This window comes from Solanum stenotomum, chromosome 10 (genome assembly GCF_019186545.1).
Source record: "Solanum stenotomum isolate F172 chromosome 10, ASM1918654v1, whole genome shotgun sequence".
Lineage (NCBI taxonomy): Eukaryota > Viridiplantae > Streptophyta > Magnoliopsida > Solanales > Solanaceae > Solanum > Solanum stenotomum.
This window is the reverse complement of record NC_064291.1, coordinates 56,609,068-56,626,110: the sequence shown is the minus strand read 5'-3', so window position 1 is coordinate 56,626,110 and position 17,043 is coordinate 56,609,068. Positions and strand designations below refer to the sequence as shown.

The following is a 17,043-nucleotide window of genomic DNA, read 5'->3' as shown; positions in this document are numbered from 1 at the left end:
TAATTGCTACGTGTAAATATGAGAGGCAAATAGTGCATATACGTGCCATCTCACCTTGCCACCTTTCCCTCTTTGTCACCAATGACATATTCCCCTAAAAGGCATCGTTTGGTTGCAAAAATAGATATTTATTTTTAAAAAATTAGAGACAAAATTAAAATTTAAAATTTATGAGTATAAAATTCTAATCTTTTTAAATTTTTAGATTTTAAATTAATAATTCGATATATATAAAGAATTTCTTACCATAAATTCAGAATCTCAAACAAAAATTGCCGAGCTCGTAGCTAATACTCTGGATCCGCTCTTATCCCTACCATCTTAATTGTATTTTTTTTAGGGAAAAGGGTCTGAAAAATACTTCAATTTTGATCGAAATTGCTATTATGATACCAAACTTTGGAAAGGACCTTTTACCCCTGTACTATTTAATAGTGTATTTTAAAGGTATATATGTGCCTACGTGGACATCATAAATATTGCATCATTTTAAATAGTAATGTGACCATGTGGGCACATATATACCTTTAAAATACACTATTAAATAGTGTAGGGGGTAAAAGGTTTTCCATAAAGTTTGGTATCGTAACAGCAATTTCGGCCAAAGTTAAAGTATTTTTTAGACTATTTTCCCATATTTTTTTACTAATTTACAATTAAAGAGAACATCTAATATAATATAACATAAAAAATTAATTATATATAATATAATCATGTTATAATGAAATGTTGTTATAGAAAATGTTTGCTACATCATAGATGTCTAATTGTTATATGTATGGTTTGGTTGGCATTCTTGTTGTCATATATAATTATAGGAATTTGCATATTATTTCATGCAAAGATTCAAAGAATTAAAATGGCAAATTATACTAAGCAATTTTTTCTTTAAAAAACAAACAAAACGTGTAATTTTTATTTTTTTAAATAATTCATGCATTATTTATCATGTATAACTTGCCATTAACCAAACAGCCCTTAAGCCACTTGATTATTTTTTTAGCTCCTGCTTCTTCCACCCCACCCCCACTCCCACCACCCTACGCAACCATAATGCAAACTTTGTATTAAAATTCTATCATTTTTCTAGTTCAAGGTTACTACTTCCTACTACATTATAAACACACATCAAGTACCAAAAAATATACTACCAATATTATTATAACATATAGTGTTATTATTGTTATTAAGTGTAGAATTATAATGGTATCAGATCCAGGAAATAATAAGCCAAGAGATGTCTTTCACAAAAGAATTCTTAAATCGTACCATAAAAGACAACAACTTCAACAACGTATCATGAATTCTACAAATTCATCCGATGAAGATGGCGCAGCTTCAGCTTACCGAGATCAGGACGGAAATTTTATCCCTAAAAAACGTTTTCGCCTAAGGGAAAATGAATCGATTGATAAAAGTTCGTCTAATAGTACTATTACTACTAATGCTATCGAGTCGAGCTCGATGGGTAGTAGTAGTACTGTTGTTAAAATTCCACATGATAATATAGAGTTGAAATATGGATGTATATCGATGATCGGACGGAGGAGAGTGATGGAAGACGCTATAAAGGCGTCGATTAAAATAGCGAATAATGAGTTTGTGTTTTTCGGAGCGTATGATGGTCATGGAGGGTCTAGGGTTTCACAGGCATGTCGTGATCGTTTAGATTATGTACTCGAGGAGGAGTTATTAAACGTTAAGAGAAAATTAATGAATAATAATAATAATGATGATGATGATAATGATAGTGGTAACAGTAGTCAGGTGGATTGGGAAAAAGTGATGGTGATGTGTTTTTCAAAGATGGATAATGAAGTTATGGGAGAAGGGAATAGGACAGTGGGGTATGAGGATGGTAGATTTGAGGATGGAAGGAAGACGGTGGGGTCTGCGGCGGTGGTGGTGATAGTGGGGAAAGAAGAAATAGTGGTGGCTAATTGTGGCAATTGTAGGGCTATACTTTGTAGTCGTGGTGTTGCTATACCCTTGTCCAATGACCATAAGGTAAGTCATTTTTCTAATTTTTAATGATTTTTTTGTAGATCTGAGTAGAAAAGAAGAAAGGATCGCAATAGATCAAAAATCAACACACTTTATTCATGTAATAATCAAAAGCACTACATGGGATCAGAGCAGCACGCATCACTTCTAGAGACATTCTCCTTTACAACAATTTCACTTCACTTTATTTTCGATCGTACTTTAAATTTACTAACTAATTTATATATGTGTCGAATGACTAGTTAGAAAATTTCCTTATTTTCATATTTTAAACTCGAAATATAGGATCTATCACCTAAATTATGTTTGGTGGTTAAGAGTATATGCATCTTTTGCCATCACCCTTAGATGATTTGTTACTAGGACTTATCGAGTCACAAAAATTTAATTTCTATATACTAATAGTCTAAAATTATATATAGTTATTTGAAATCAAGACATCTACAACATATTTTTATTATATAATAGGTTCAAATTATATCAATATTATTCAAATTTATTTGTGCATGTATAATTTTTTTAATGTAGCCTGATAGACCAGATGAGAAGAAAAGGGTAGAAGCAGCAGGTGGTAAAATTCTTAATTTGAATGGTTATAGAGTTCAAGGAATCCTTGCTACTTCAAGATCCATAGGTACACATTTTGATCCACTTTCGTTTATTTTTACTTGTTTAGTTTAAAAAATTTAAGATATAATTTAATATTTTATACTTATTTTACCTTTGTTGTTAAAGCATTTAATTAAAGGATAAGATAATTAAGCATTTTTTTAAAACTTTTTAAAAAGTGAATAATTTTCTTAAGGAATGTGTTCGAGGTAAAAACACTACTTATTGAGACGGAGGGAGACACTCATCATAAGTTGAAACAAGTGTCGATGAACAATTGGTCCATTTGTAGGTTGGTGACACTTGTCGGAATTTGGACTAGCTACATTGAAGGCATTATTGACACGTGTTGCTCCCTCGTCAAAATCATTTGACACGTGAACTAAATTATTCTGAAATTATAATTATTGAATTAATTATCCCACATGAGATAAGACAAAATAATCTCATTTTGGACATTATACTTCATTTAGTAGACAAATATAATTCTATTCAATCATCATATATATTTTAGACTTAATTTTAATACGTACATTTCATCTTATTTCGCGTACCAAACGATGCATGTAAAAGTTGGACATCATTTTATTTGTAACATACTTTCTTGTTAGTCCAAAAAATCATTGGAATTTGTTTCAATTAAACAGGTGATCATTGTCTAAAACCATTTGTGATACCAGAGCCAGAAGTGACAGTGTACAAGCGTAACGAATTGGACGAATTCATAGTAATTGCCACGGATGGTTTATGGGATGTTGTGTCCAACGAGGTAACGTGCGACGTCGCGAGAAAATGTCTCGGACAGATTCGGAGGAAGTTCCCCGAACGAGACAGTGCGGCGGATACCGCCGCACTTTTAGCCGAGTTGGCTATTGCTAAGGGAAGTAAAGACAATATTAGTGTTATAGTAGTTGAGCTTGATAAAATGAGGGAATAGTATTAATAAAGTTTTTGTCTTTTTTAATTTTCACCAAATTAGTGTTTGTTTGTGTTGGTTCTCACTTTTGGTGACTAGTTTATTTGCCAAGTTGAGTGACAAAAATAGTTGGTTAAGTCCAATGTTTTGTATATAGTTGGAGAAGAGGTTTGTTTTAGATTGGTTTAATGTTTGATGAGACCAATCTTTAATGTATATGTACTAGAATGTTTGGGTTCTTCATGACATGTTATAATAAAAAATTGGTGCTTAGCATATCTCCCGTATCGGATGGTAGATTCGATCAGTCTCATGATATAGTGAAATGTCTTTTTTAATGTTAAGAGGTACCGTCACTAGCAACTTAATTTGTCTAGTACAATTAATTAGGGTTTCCTAATCAGGACTTTTGTTAGTCTTTCACCATAATCAGAGATGGATTCAAGACTTGTTATGCATTTAAACTCGAACTAGAGACCCATATGCAGAAAATACACATAGTACCAAAAACTTGTCGAGTTAAATATCGAGTACGCCTCTGTCTTTCATAAGATATGAATAAAAGAGAAATCATGTTTGAAATGCAATCAACAACATCATATTAGATATAGCCCCATCCACAAGATGGGGCTGAGGAGGATGGGATGTACGCAAATCTTACTTTTTACCCTACCTTAGAGGTAGAGAGATTGTTTCTGATAGACCCCGGCTCAAGAGAAAACAATTCAATCATCAACAAGCAGAGACAAAATCTATAGCCCCACAAGATGGGGCTGAGGAGGATAGGATGTACGCAAACCTTACTTTTTACCCTACCGCAGAGGTAGAGAGGTTGTTTCTGATAGACCCCAAGTCCTGACTCAAAGAGAAAACAATTCAAATGGCATCAACAAGTAGAGACAAAATCTAGTATCAGAAATGGTGTGTTACAAGTTGCTAAACTGTTCTTTGAACAGAATACTAAAACCAGAACAAAGCTTACAACATCACAATACAAAACAAAAACAAAGTGAAATGCAAAAATGATTAGGAACATTTCAAGCTTGCATTCAAATTACAAAGGTAAATGAAGACTTTAGATGATATAATAATAATATAGAGAAGCAAAAAGCAAAACTTTCTTTGCTTCACAACCCCTTTCACTCTTTTTCTCTGTTTCTCAAACACTATGTGTATATATATAAAGTGGAGGAGAAAGAGGATGAGCACTTGTATAAACTCGTCTCTTCACTCCTTTCTTCCTCCGACTTCTCCACATTATCAACCTAAAACGTCGTTATCTAAAGTCCTAATCAAAATCAAACCAACAAGACGTTGAAACTTACAGACAAACTTCCAAGAGAACGAAAAAAGAACGATGAAAGGACTTGCTTGACCCCGCCGTTTAGTAGTAGTAGTAGTATAGCTGCACAAGTCTTACATTAGAACCACAAGAAAAATGTGTGAGCATTTCATTTCCACTTCCTTTTTTTAACTTCTTGATCTCTTTTAGACTAGAGTGTAGCTTGAAACGGAAACGATTGCAGGTGAAGCAGTGTGAATGTACACAAACTCTAGGCTTTTACCAGCTGGTAATGAGTTGAGCCAAGCTGGGAAGATGAACGAGTTACCGTACTTTGTTAGACCCCAGAGAGGACCATAGAGCTTGACTATTGAGAGCTTCAAGTTCTTAACCGTCTTTCCAGACTTGTTGGTTACAACTGCTGAGTATCTGTAGTAAGTCTTCCCATTCAGAGCCCATGAACTAGTTGCCCTTTGTTGAATAGTAACATGAGCATTAGCTGCAAAATACACATGTTGATTAGATTCCATCGAAACTTTACTATTGCAACAACATCATATCCAATGTAATACGACAAGTCTAGTCTGGGGAAGGTAGTGTGTACGCAGACCTTACACCTAACCTTGGGAGGTAGAGAGGTTGTTTCTGATAGAAACTCGACTAATGGCAATATTTAGAATTGGTCGATATAATACATTGACATACGAATAGCAAGTGAAAATACCTGGGACTGGAAGTACTCTTGGCCTTGGAGCTGGAGTTACTTTAGTTCTTGGAGCTGGCTTTGGCGTTGGCTTTGGGTCAGGAACAACTGTAAGAAAAAATTATCAGCATAAAACTTTGTAACATACAACTAAATGACATATACGAAGATGTTATTACTACAACGTCTCAATCCCAAGCAAGTTGTTGTAGTTGGGACGGCTAGCTAAAGCTAGTTATTTTATGATGAATCCTCAGAAAACTCATATAAAGATGTTAATTCACTAAAATGTACCTGGAAGGAGCTGATTGTAACCGCTGTGACCAGCATGAAGTCTTGCCAACACACCGATCAACGGAGCATTGTTGTAAGTGGCAGGCTCAGTTTGCTCATAGTTATCTCTTTGATCAGCAAAGTTGTCATAGGCATCAGGTCCACCAACAAGAGCACCAGTAAGGAGATTAGGATCGCTCGCCTTTCTGCTATACCAGGTAGCATAGCCTCCCCGGCAGCTAACAAAACTAGGATTAACCTTAAACGAGACAATGGAGGAAGCTCTGTGATGTACTTGTCTCGGGTAATTGTTTCCATATCCCACCATGTAACTTGTTGCTCTGGGGTTGTCACCAAGAATGTAGTCCACCTAGAACCACATCAAACATGATGATTAGTTCACCAAGAACACATTGCTAGTTCCATGCTTCAATTTATGATGAATCGTCATAATACAGACTTGTAGTACTCTATCAAAGTTAAAATCTTTACCTGAGACTTAGCGAATGAGAGGAGCTCATTCGGAGAAACAGAACCGGAAGAACACTTGAGGTATTTGCCAGCAGAGGCCAAATAATCAGAATAAGTAGTGGCAAGGAATGCAGCACTAGTAACAAACTGCATATTGTTCCATCTTTGCCTATAGATGAGACCTCCAGGAGTTTTTGGAGTATTTCTGTCACCCTTTCCAAGACATGAACACATAAAGTTCTCTGCTTTCTGCTGGTACTTCTCAAATACAGGTGCATTATGACCAGCTTTACCAGACATCAAGAACTGCCAACATATAATACCAATTAGCTTATCGCTCAGACTCTTCAAAAATGTCATCAGGTGTGTTTCAATCCTCCTAAAGTAGTACATTTTGGATGATTCGACACGTGTAAGACAACAAAAGATTGAATTTTTATTTTGTTACCTGAGCAACAAGAGTTTGGACACCAGCATACTTGACATCCCAACCAAATTCAGTCATGGACCAACCAGTTCCACCAAGGGCATCACCATTTCTTCCCAAATAATTCAAGTAAAATTGATTGTTTGATGCCTTGTATAACCATGCTGCTCCCCATAGTAATTCATCCTGTAACCACAAAAAATAACCAAAAATTAGTTGCCACGTTGCACGTGTAAGACATGTATATCTAGTCGTTCAACTTATATGTTAAAACAATTCAAACTAATTAAAGATGGAGGGTAAGTTAAATAGTAATATTTATCACTTAATTAATGAATTTCACAACTTACAAACAAAACCTGTAAAAAGCAAAAATGATAAACAAAAAATTTCTAAAATAACACTTTTAAGTCACTCAATTATATTTAAATTCTGATTTTAGACCTTGTAATATATAAGACATAACATATTTAACCTTCACTTCGTTAAAACGTACACTTTTAATCCTTTCACATAGAAAATATGTTATATGTGGACTGTTTTGTACAAATTTTAATAACACATGAATAAGTACATAGTGGAATACATCATAAAAACAAAAATGATCAAATGTGCACATGTCAAGTAATTGAAAGTAATAATTAAATATTAACGAGGGGTTTATTAGCTCGAAAAAAGGAGTTATAATCACGTACCGCGTATCCACTGACAGATCGGTAGTACTTCTGGGCCACAGTAATACTGCTATCATATTTGCCCCTATACTTATCAGCAAACTCGAACAGCTGAAAACAACAAATGACGTAATTAAATTAGAACAACAAGGGTATATTATGAACTAAATAAAAAATACTGTTACGTGAAGAAGGGTGTGCTTTGTGTGATTGTACAGTACAACTGCACCGACAAATACATATCACGTGGAAAAAAGCTAAGATTAAGAATCATAAAAGTAGATGAACGGCTGAGATTCAACGAGTAGTAATCAGACGGTTGTTAACACACTACCCGTGATAAACGGAAAATCTATTGGACCCCACCATGATCCTGTTGTTGCGCCGAAAGATTTTTGCTAACATTTATACCGGCAGGTAAAAATTATCAATGCTCATTATTATTATTATTATTATTTCAAATTTAATTATTTCACATTGTAATAAAATGAAAAAAAAAAATTGATCCGAACTAATTCGGATTTGTATGTAAAAATCCATCAAAAGAAAAACCGCTCCTTTAAGGAATTGTGTTTGTATTACAAAGGAGAATTATGTGTAAGCAGAACTTATCATTATATTTAATAACTACTTTATCTTGTTATTTATGATAAAATCTCGACTCGAAGTAAACATTAGTGTGTAAGTAAATAGTTGTAACTAATATGGGCCTTGACCTAACATAACTCAATGCACATGGATCCTTTACCTTTTAAAAAGGTAGGACAAGACCCACAATGTCGTAAGACTATTCTCATTGAGTAATTTTGAGGGAACGAATAAAATAAAGTTTTTTTTTTTTTTTACAAAAAAGTTTAGAATCTTTGATAGTGTGAAAATAACGTCATATTTAACTTTAAACTTTTAATTTACATATATTAGTTAATGTCATAAATGCTTGTATGTAAAGTGTAAACTACATTCTTTGGTTGCGACTCTTTTTCAAATCATGTGTGAAAATAAATGATTAGTGAATCGAACTACCTTTTTAGTTAATACTCATATTTTAATTATATTTTCAAATCACAAGTTTCAAAAATGGGTCAAAAAAATTTACTGCTAACTTGCGCCGGTTAAAGATATTTTATTATTATGAGGATTTATTTATTACGAGCATAGAAGGGCGTTAAGAGTAATAAATTACGCCACCACAACTAACCTACACCGACAAAAAAGCTGAGCTAATCGTAACTGCCTATTTACTCGGGGCCCTCACTAACATGCGCACTTTTTCCAACGCCTAACCAACCTACACCTCTTTCTCACTCTACAGTCTACACACTGAAGACTGAGCCAATAGTACTCCTAAATTAATCATAATTAGAATAATAAATCATAATTAATGAAAAATTAATTAACCTGATGTGCATGATTAAGGAGCTCGTTAGCATAACCCGGATTGTAACGACGGAAGACGATGGAAGCAGCCGCCATGGCAGCGGCTGTTTCACCAGCAAGATCCGACCCGGGATGGTTCGGGTCGATTCGATAAGCAGCTCTTGATGTAGTCATATCTTCTGGTCTTTGCCAACAGTAATGGTCTGTATTACCATCTCCCACCTAACATAATCATAATTAAAATTAGTTAATTAACCACTAAATCCAAATTAAACTTTAATTTACACAAATCAACATTCCATTTGGTCCAATTTTATGTCTATTATAATAATATTAGTTAGTTAAGTAATAAGACACTTTTATTCCTTTGAAAATGACTTTAAACACATTACACATTTATATTATTAAAACAAGTAAAATCATTAGTAGCTCAATCATCTTACATACAAACTCCACTTAAGTGTCTAGCTAAGTGATTACTCTCACTCGATATTTATATCAAATTAAATATGAAACTCACTCTAATATCATCGGTGTGATCGAGAGCCTAAACGAAAATGAACTAACAAAAAGGATCACATCTACCATTAACAGAACAACTTCATATAAGGAGACCGTCAGTCTTGTATTAGAACTTTCACTCACTCTAATACAATGATTAAACGATAAAAATCGAGTGCGGATAAATTTTTACCTCTCCGTAAAGAACATAAGGTTCAGGATGAGCTTTGAGTAGATAATCAGTACCCCACTTAACAGCATCCATAGCATGGCTAAGTTCACCACTAGCAGCCATTTGTCTACCATATTCCAAAATACTCCATGACAACATTGTAACAGTAAATGCCATGGGTAAACCAAATTTCACATTATCACCAGCATCATAATACCCTCCAACCAAATCAATCTACAACAAAAAATTCAAAATTCAAATTCATCACAAACAATTTACAACTAACAAATAGCTAATTAGTGAGTAATTTTATTACATACCCCACTAGCTTTTCCATCATTAAGTCCAGAATTACCCCTCCATTGAACTCTCTGGTTATGAGGAAGATACCCAGATCTCTGAGCTTCATAAAATAAAAAGCTCTTACTCAAAGCTTCACCATAATTATGTCCAGCTAATGCTACTGGAACAACAAGAATAATCAGAAAAACCAGAGAACCAACAAAACCCTTCATTTTTTTGTGGGTAAAAATCACTTCACTGTGCAGATCTGTTGTTTTGTATACAAATAACTACAAGTAATGGGCAATGCTGATTAGTTTATCAGATAAAAACTTACTGATAAACTAAGCCCTTTGATATAAAATGAAGTTTGTGAAATTTGAGAGCATAAGGAGAAGAGGTTGAAGGAGTATATATGGTGGAGGGAAGACAAAGTGCCAAAAAAAAATAATTAATGCAGTTTATTTTATTTTTTTAATGGTTTTTTAAAATTGGTTTTTTAAAAAAAATAAAATAATTTGTGGGAATGGAAAAAAATGGTAGGGGTGTAGTGCCATGTGCTTTTGTTCTACTATTTAGGGGCAAGATGAAATTAAATTAAATTTTATTTACTAAAAGGAGAAAGAAGAAGAAAAAAAGTGTTTGTAAAGAAGAAATTAAATAGTCAAAAGAGTTTTAGAAAAATGTCTGTGTAATGTTTCTATGTTTCACACTATTAATAAAAAAAATAATGATGATGTCTCATTTAATATAAGGAGTTGTATTTAAAGAAATTGCAAAAATTAGTCTAGCATTCTTTGGTTTAACATACCTGGTGTAATTTTTAAAAGACCATCGACTCAAGTAAAACATATCAAAGCAGTTTGTAAAAGAAATATAGAAGTAAAACGAGCATAACAAATAGGAAAAGCATTAATTAGCATTCAAAATAACAAGGAACAGTAAAAACAACAAATGATACGATAATCGAGTTACATTGATTTTTTTTTCATCATTGTGCAAATTATCTCGTAGTTGTCACGACTCTAACAAAGCTCTAAACTATCTCATACAATAAGTTAAACCTTTTCAAAAGTGTTCGTGAGATAAATTTGGACTTTTACATCACTTTAGTTTTCACGTCATCACGTGAAATTCATACATTTTGCGTGAGAGCTTCACTAATATCAAGAAAATACGAAATGATTTGCTAACGACAAAAATATTAATAATCCTAAAACTATAAACATAGGGATAAAATTCAAAAGGTAGAAAAGAGTCATTACTATTTTGTATGTGGAAAAAAAAAATTGCATTGCCAAATGGAATGCTTATTAGAAATATATTCGAACAGTGTGCAAGTTTTTACATTTTTCTTTTACCAAGTTGAAAATTAATAATTTAGTCAAAGATAAAGTTCAAAAGGATCAAAAAAAGAAAAAGAAATATTATATTCGCAAAATTATCGAACTAAAATTATTGAATTCGAATGACATTAGAACTTATACTCGACATTCGCCTTTGAACTAAATAATTTTTGCCGAGCATACGCATAGAATGACATATTTGTAGTTTTAAGTCAATACTTTTTAGAGTATCATGCATTTGCTATATTATTATTATAATAAGTAAATAATTATAAATTTATATTCCTAAATTCAAATCTATAGTCTATATTATATACCATTTACATAAAATATTTACTAGTGCATCACAATCTACTTTTTTATTTTAATTTGTTTGATAATTCCTCACTTCGATTTTAATGTTTGGTTTTTTGTTAGGTATATTGCAACATATAAAGAAAATCCAATTTGTTGCTTCTTTACCTTAATTATTTTATCCAATGATGTTGATATTTGCATTTTTATCTAATTTTTAGCTCAAAAAGTGAAGAGATTTAACTGCTCCTTTTAGTATTTTATGTTTCAATCTTTTCATAAAATTATTCAAAATTTTCGTTAAATATATGAAGCTGTGATGTACAACTCTGTATTGTCAGTATTTACTAAAATTGCATTTTCTTCTATGAAATTGTCTTTTTAGTTATTTATTTATATGTATCAGACTATAACAAATAACGAAATTAATATAACAATTATAATAAACGACCAATAAAAGTGCATTTTATTAGGAACTAATTCATCAATTAAATGTCATAACTCACTAGAAATTTTGAGTCAATGACAAAGAAGTTGACTCGTAAGAATACTAAACAAATCAAAATTGACTAATCCTTAATTAAAACACGTCATTAACATTCTACTAAGTAATTAGTGTGTTGCTAAACTTGCCGTGACCGCTACATAACCGGCGTTTGCCGGTAATCACGGAGCTTTTGCCTTTTTGAGTTATTATGTGTGACGTGCTTTTTTAATTCTTGTTCTCATTACTTTTCATAGAATTATTTATTTATTTATTTATATTTTTAGTATTTAATTAAAAAGTTTTCACTTTTTAAAAAGTACAAAATAAACCAAATTGGCCGTTGAATGCGGTTGAACTAGAAGACACGAGAATAGGTCCCCAATTAATTATTTAATTATTTTGCTATTTCTTTTTTTGGTTATTTGAGTAAAAAATGAGTTTTTGTTTTGGTGCTATATATAATAGTGTTAAAAATATTTCTATAATTTGTTTACTGTTTGGATAACTTTCACCTCTCTAAGCTAGCTTTTAAAGTTAAGTTTGGTTCAAAATTTATTTTTTTATCATTGATATAAGAATCAGCTTTCAGAGTTAGTAGTCTCACATAGATGAGTGATATAACAATTTTATCTAGCATATATAGATGGGTCGGAGATATAGTAATCTCACATTAGTGAAAAGAATAATTTTAATTAATAAATGTTGTGGTAGAGTTATAAGTAATTTTTTGTTCTTAAGCAGAGGTCTTGAGTTTGAATCTCTTAAATATGAAGTCGTCTTTTATAGGGAGTACTGTACCTCTCAATAAAAGACTTTTCGACACGAATTCAGATTTAGTCATTCTCCAATCTGCTGAATTTGTTTTTAAGGCTGAATTATGTCAATCGTCCATTTTCTTATTATAGTAATCCGATAAACATGATATTTAACTCGTTATTACGTGTTAAAATTATTAAATATTTTCTAAAAAAATTATGTTGACAATGTATATAACTTAAATGCTAAAAAAAAAAGTTTATTACTTTTCACAAAGTAGAAAATAAATAATATTTTGCTCATCTATCAACACTTGCCGTTAATTGCGGTTGAGAAGTAAAAGACACGAGTATAGGTCCCCATTTTATTTTTCTCCCTTTTTATATTTCTTTTCATCTTTTTTTAATTTTATTTTATTAAAGTTTTAGATGTTTGTGAAAAAGGGCAGACGGTTCAGAGAAATAACGAAAATGCCACTTGTTATTTGACCCGCCGGCGCCGTAGTAGTAGGTTAAAAATTATGGAAGATGTCGGTGGTAATGTGAAAATGGGGAAAGGGCAAAATTGGCAAGTAAAATTTTTAATTACGACGGTGTGTTATTTGTCGGGTTTTTTTTATAGCATTTAAAATTTTACTTTGGTTAAAATTATGAAAATAATTTTTTTTTTCTTTTGAATGATGAGTTAATGAACCAATAAAGATTGGTTAATCCATGTGTATATTTACAAATTAGCATGTTGTATGCACACGGATTAACTCGTGTTTTTATAGCACAACACTCGTGTTGAGTTGTTATTATTGAGTTTAGAGTCTTGAATAGATTGCAGAAATAAATTGAAGGAAGGTGAGAATAACGTCAAGTTATCGTGCTTTTTATGTTGATTTTATTTTTTTAAATCTCACGTGACACAAGAAAGTTAGGCACCTTGCAAGAATGAGTTCAAAATTAATTATTGAAGTTTTGCCTGAATTAAAATTGCACATTACGCCTTAAACGAATTTCAGTTTATTGGTATATCATTCTCATTTGCTTTAAGTATATATAGTTTTTTTTTCTTTTGAATGATGAGTTAATGAACCATTACTTTTGTGTACCTTCTATTTTTCTTTATTATAAAAAAAAAAAAAATTGGTAATAATTTTTCTTTATTATTTAGTTGTAGTTGTACCAAACTTCTAGAATATTGAGCACATACACTATATATATGCATTCAAATTGGCTTTACAAACTATACAATAAATTCAAATTTCAAATGAGTTTTGCAATTAATGCAAAGAAAGGGAAAAATAGCAGCGGAATTTTAGCGATTTGTCCAATTTAATAATACAAATTTGCAAATATTTAATTAATACACAACTTAATTAAAACACAATTTCTAAGTGGGTATGTTGCTTAAATTTGCAATTAATCCAGATATTATGCACCCATCATTTGACTTATTATTGGACTTTGGAATTTCAGTTCCCCATTAATACGTTTTTTTTTAATTTCATTTTATTTGGTCAATGTATTTTGTACTTTATTTTTAATTAATTTAGTTTAATTAAATACATTAATTTATAATTGAACACTACCATAAATCTACAAGTACTTCAAAATGGCATGTTTTCCGGGAAGTTTCTGAATATTTTTCATTATTTTTTTATGGTGCATTAATGATGTCTTCAAAATAAAGTAATTATTTAATTATTTATTTATATGTCAATGGAATTTCAACTTGTATAAATGCTTAGTTGTTGAAATGAGCTATTGCGTGGAAGCTTGTTAATTGTAGATCCAATTTGTTTTTTGAAAATATTAAAAAATAAAAATTGTGATAATGCTTGAAAATTTAGTATTTTAAAGTATTTATAATTATTTACTTTAGTTCAAATGGAATTCAACCTCTTCATTATTTACTCTTATCGGCGGGGAGGAGCATCTCAAAGTATGGGGCAAAGAATGTTGTTCGTAGTAATAATGAATTGAGCTAATCTCAAGGTCTATGTCAATCAATTGGAATCAAACGAAGATTGAAGGATCATTTGATTCATTAAGAGGCATAGTGGTGCCTCTGCCCGACACCATTTTAGGACGACTTAGCGCTAATCAGGCGATAAGCTGCTCAATATTTCTTGACGAAGAGAATGACATACTTATATCTCGTGATGAAATTCTGAATGTGTAACCACAATATCAAAAGAAATTCTCCTTTGACCCGAAAATATTGCATATATCTAATTTTTATTTTATAAAATTAGTATGAGTGTAGTCAGTATAGGTTGCATGCGCTTCAATCCTGGAATGTACTCGCTGCTAGCTTCTCTAAAATTGTATGAGATTAATGTTACGAACTTTTAGAATCCACAAAAGCCTTTGTAAAAAATCAATTATAATGCTCGTTACGATTCATGATTTGATCTATTACCATGTCTATTAATCGATTCATAATTACTTCTCACGCATTACATTATTGTATGTTAGAAATAAATTTTCTACGTAGAGATTATGATAAGTTTATTATATCATGCGTGCACGAGGACAGTCTATCAATTTCTACTATTAAAGAAACTTCCTAATAAATTCCTATATATATAAATTCCAATATATCATATGAAATTAAATCTAGAGAAATAAGCCATGTGAAGTATGTGAAAGCAACACAAAATAATAAAACAAAATTGTCTTGGGATACATTAAGGGTTCAGAAAACAGATAAGCAATCACATGAGAATTTTTTTCATGAATGAAAAACTATATAGTATATCATTAATTATAAATAATATAATTATATATATAAAATATACTTGTAGTTGTACACTTGTTATATTATTATTGTTACTAGCATTTATATGTTTTGTAAATGTGAACAGTTGAGGTCCTTAAAGGGAATGTGAACAAGTGCACTATGATTAATGTTGTGTCATACCAAATTTATTAGAGTAAAAGTTGTGTGTCGTGAAGTGGTAAATATTTCATCATTTTTAATTAAAGGTCTCAGATTTGAATCATCTTACTGTGTACAGAGTCGAGAGTCACCTCTGTTTGAAATCGTTTTACCCCAATATAGAATTTTTCGACAAAAATCTTAGTTTAATCGGGCACAAATATCGAATACGAAGTGAAAAAAGAAAATAAATAAAAGTTAGGTTCTTTGTTTTTTCTTTCTATTAGAAGGGCCGACATATATTCTAATCATGTTTTTATTAAGTTATTATTATCAATAGGTAAGAACTTAGATAAATCACTTTAGAAATCAATATTCTTTACTTCTCTTTTAACTCATAGTATTAAGAGTTCATGTACTTAAACAAAGTAAATGAAGTGACAAGACAAATCGTTTCAAAAGTGTCTTTAAATATTCACTAATCGAATTTTTGCCTTAAAAAGCAAATATTCTAGTGGAATTTAAATTGATTGTGTGAACTTTTAATTTTTTTCTTGATAGTAAAATTTGTTGTTTGTTGTTTAAGAATTTATAATATTTAGATAGTTCCTATCATTCATAGATAGCGTTTGATATTCATTATATATATTGAATAATACTTAGTTGCTCAACATTAGTCGAACAAGTGTAAAATGTTGAAAAACGAACAAAATTCACTTGTAGATATTAATTGGATATCCTGCATTAAGAATATAAGAGTTTCAAACGCATTTAAGTTTTCGAACCATACTAATAAAATACTTGCACTCATACGTCTTAAACAAAATTCATGAATCGGCATAAAACCATAACTTTGTTCTTGAAATTGTCATAAAAAAATTATAAATTTCAAATTCTAAATTTACCGAATGAAAGTAATATAGTTGGGATTTGACATGAGAGGCTTTAATAAGGGGTAAATTGGCTTCTAGTAGTTGTGAGAAGCTCAACTACACAATATAGAAGGAATAAATGCCATGGGGGCCAAATGGCCTTTAATATGATGGCATATATATGAGCGGTTGGTTTGTACTTTGTACCTATTATTATTATTTTATTTTTTTTATTTCTCACTCGATATCTATAGTACGTATTGGAGCTTCGATTAAATTTAAATTTCTCACTGTAAGACTTATTCTTGAGCGGTGCTCCCAATAGAATTTTCTCCATATATATCAATAATTCGAACTTGAGATCTGATTAAGAATCGAACAGTCCCACCACTGAATCACAACCCACGTTTGATTACTTTGTACCTACTATTATTATTACCTTACATTACACCCTTTTTTGTTGCTGTCAATGACCTAGGTTGATCTTCACTAAGATATGCTTGTCCAATCCATGGAACCACAATATCTCTCCCTTTAGAAGAATCTTGTTGTCATGCACCACTAGAGTTAAGTCCTTTCACACAACTTATTACATGTGTTCCATAAATGTCCTATGATTTAAAAACAAATAAGAGGGGCATCCCATCACACTCACCAATAGGAAATTCGTGATCGAGATGCTTATTCAGACTATTGTGAAACTGTTTAGTTTTACCCTTCAGATGATGG

General features: G+C 31.4%; 2 protein-coding genes across 2 annotated transcripts; one reads left to right on the top strand and one right to left on the bottom strand.

Moving 5' to 3' along the window:
* The first annotated feature begins 1,203 nt into the window (after positions 1-1,203).
* Positions 1,204-3,550, top strand: LOC125843224 (protein phosphatase 2C 51-like). Its single transcript, XM_049522434.1, has 3 exons — positions 1,204-2,007; positions 2,533-2,638; positions 3,261-3,550. Exons 1-3 carry the CDS (start codon positions 1,204-1,206, stop codon positions 3,548-3,550), a joined length of 1,200 nt encoding a protein of 399 aa, XP_049378391.1.
* Positions 3,551-4,667: 1,117 nt separating this feature from the next.
* Positions 4,668-10,114, bottom strand: LOC125841902 (endoglucanase 6-like). The gene is made up of 9 exons (XM_049521091.1): positions 9,730-10,114; positions 9,431-9,643; positions 8,758-8,958; positions 7,381-7,470; positions 6,707-6,871; positions 6,280-6,564; positions 5,809-6,157; positions 5,536-5,622; positions 4,668-5,310 (listed from the first exon to the last, which is right to left on the bottom strand). The coding sequence occupies exons 1-9, from the start codon at positions 9,922-9,924 to the stop codon at positions 5,018-5,020; spliced, it is 1,878 nt and encodes a 625-aa protein (XP_049377048.1). The 5' UTR covers positions 9,925-10,114; the 3' UTR covers positions 4,668-5,017.
* Between the last annotated feature and the right edge of the window lie 6,929 nt (positions 10,115-17,043).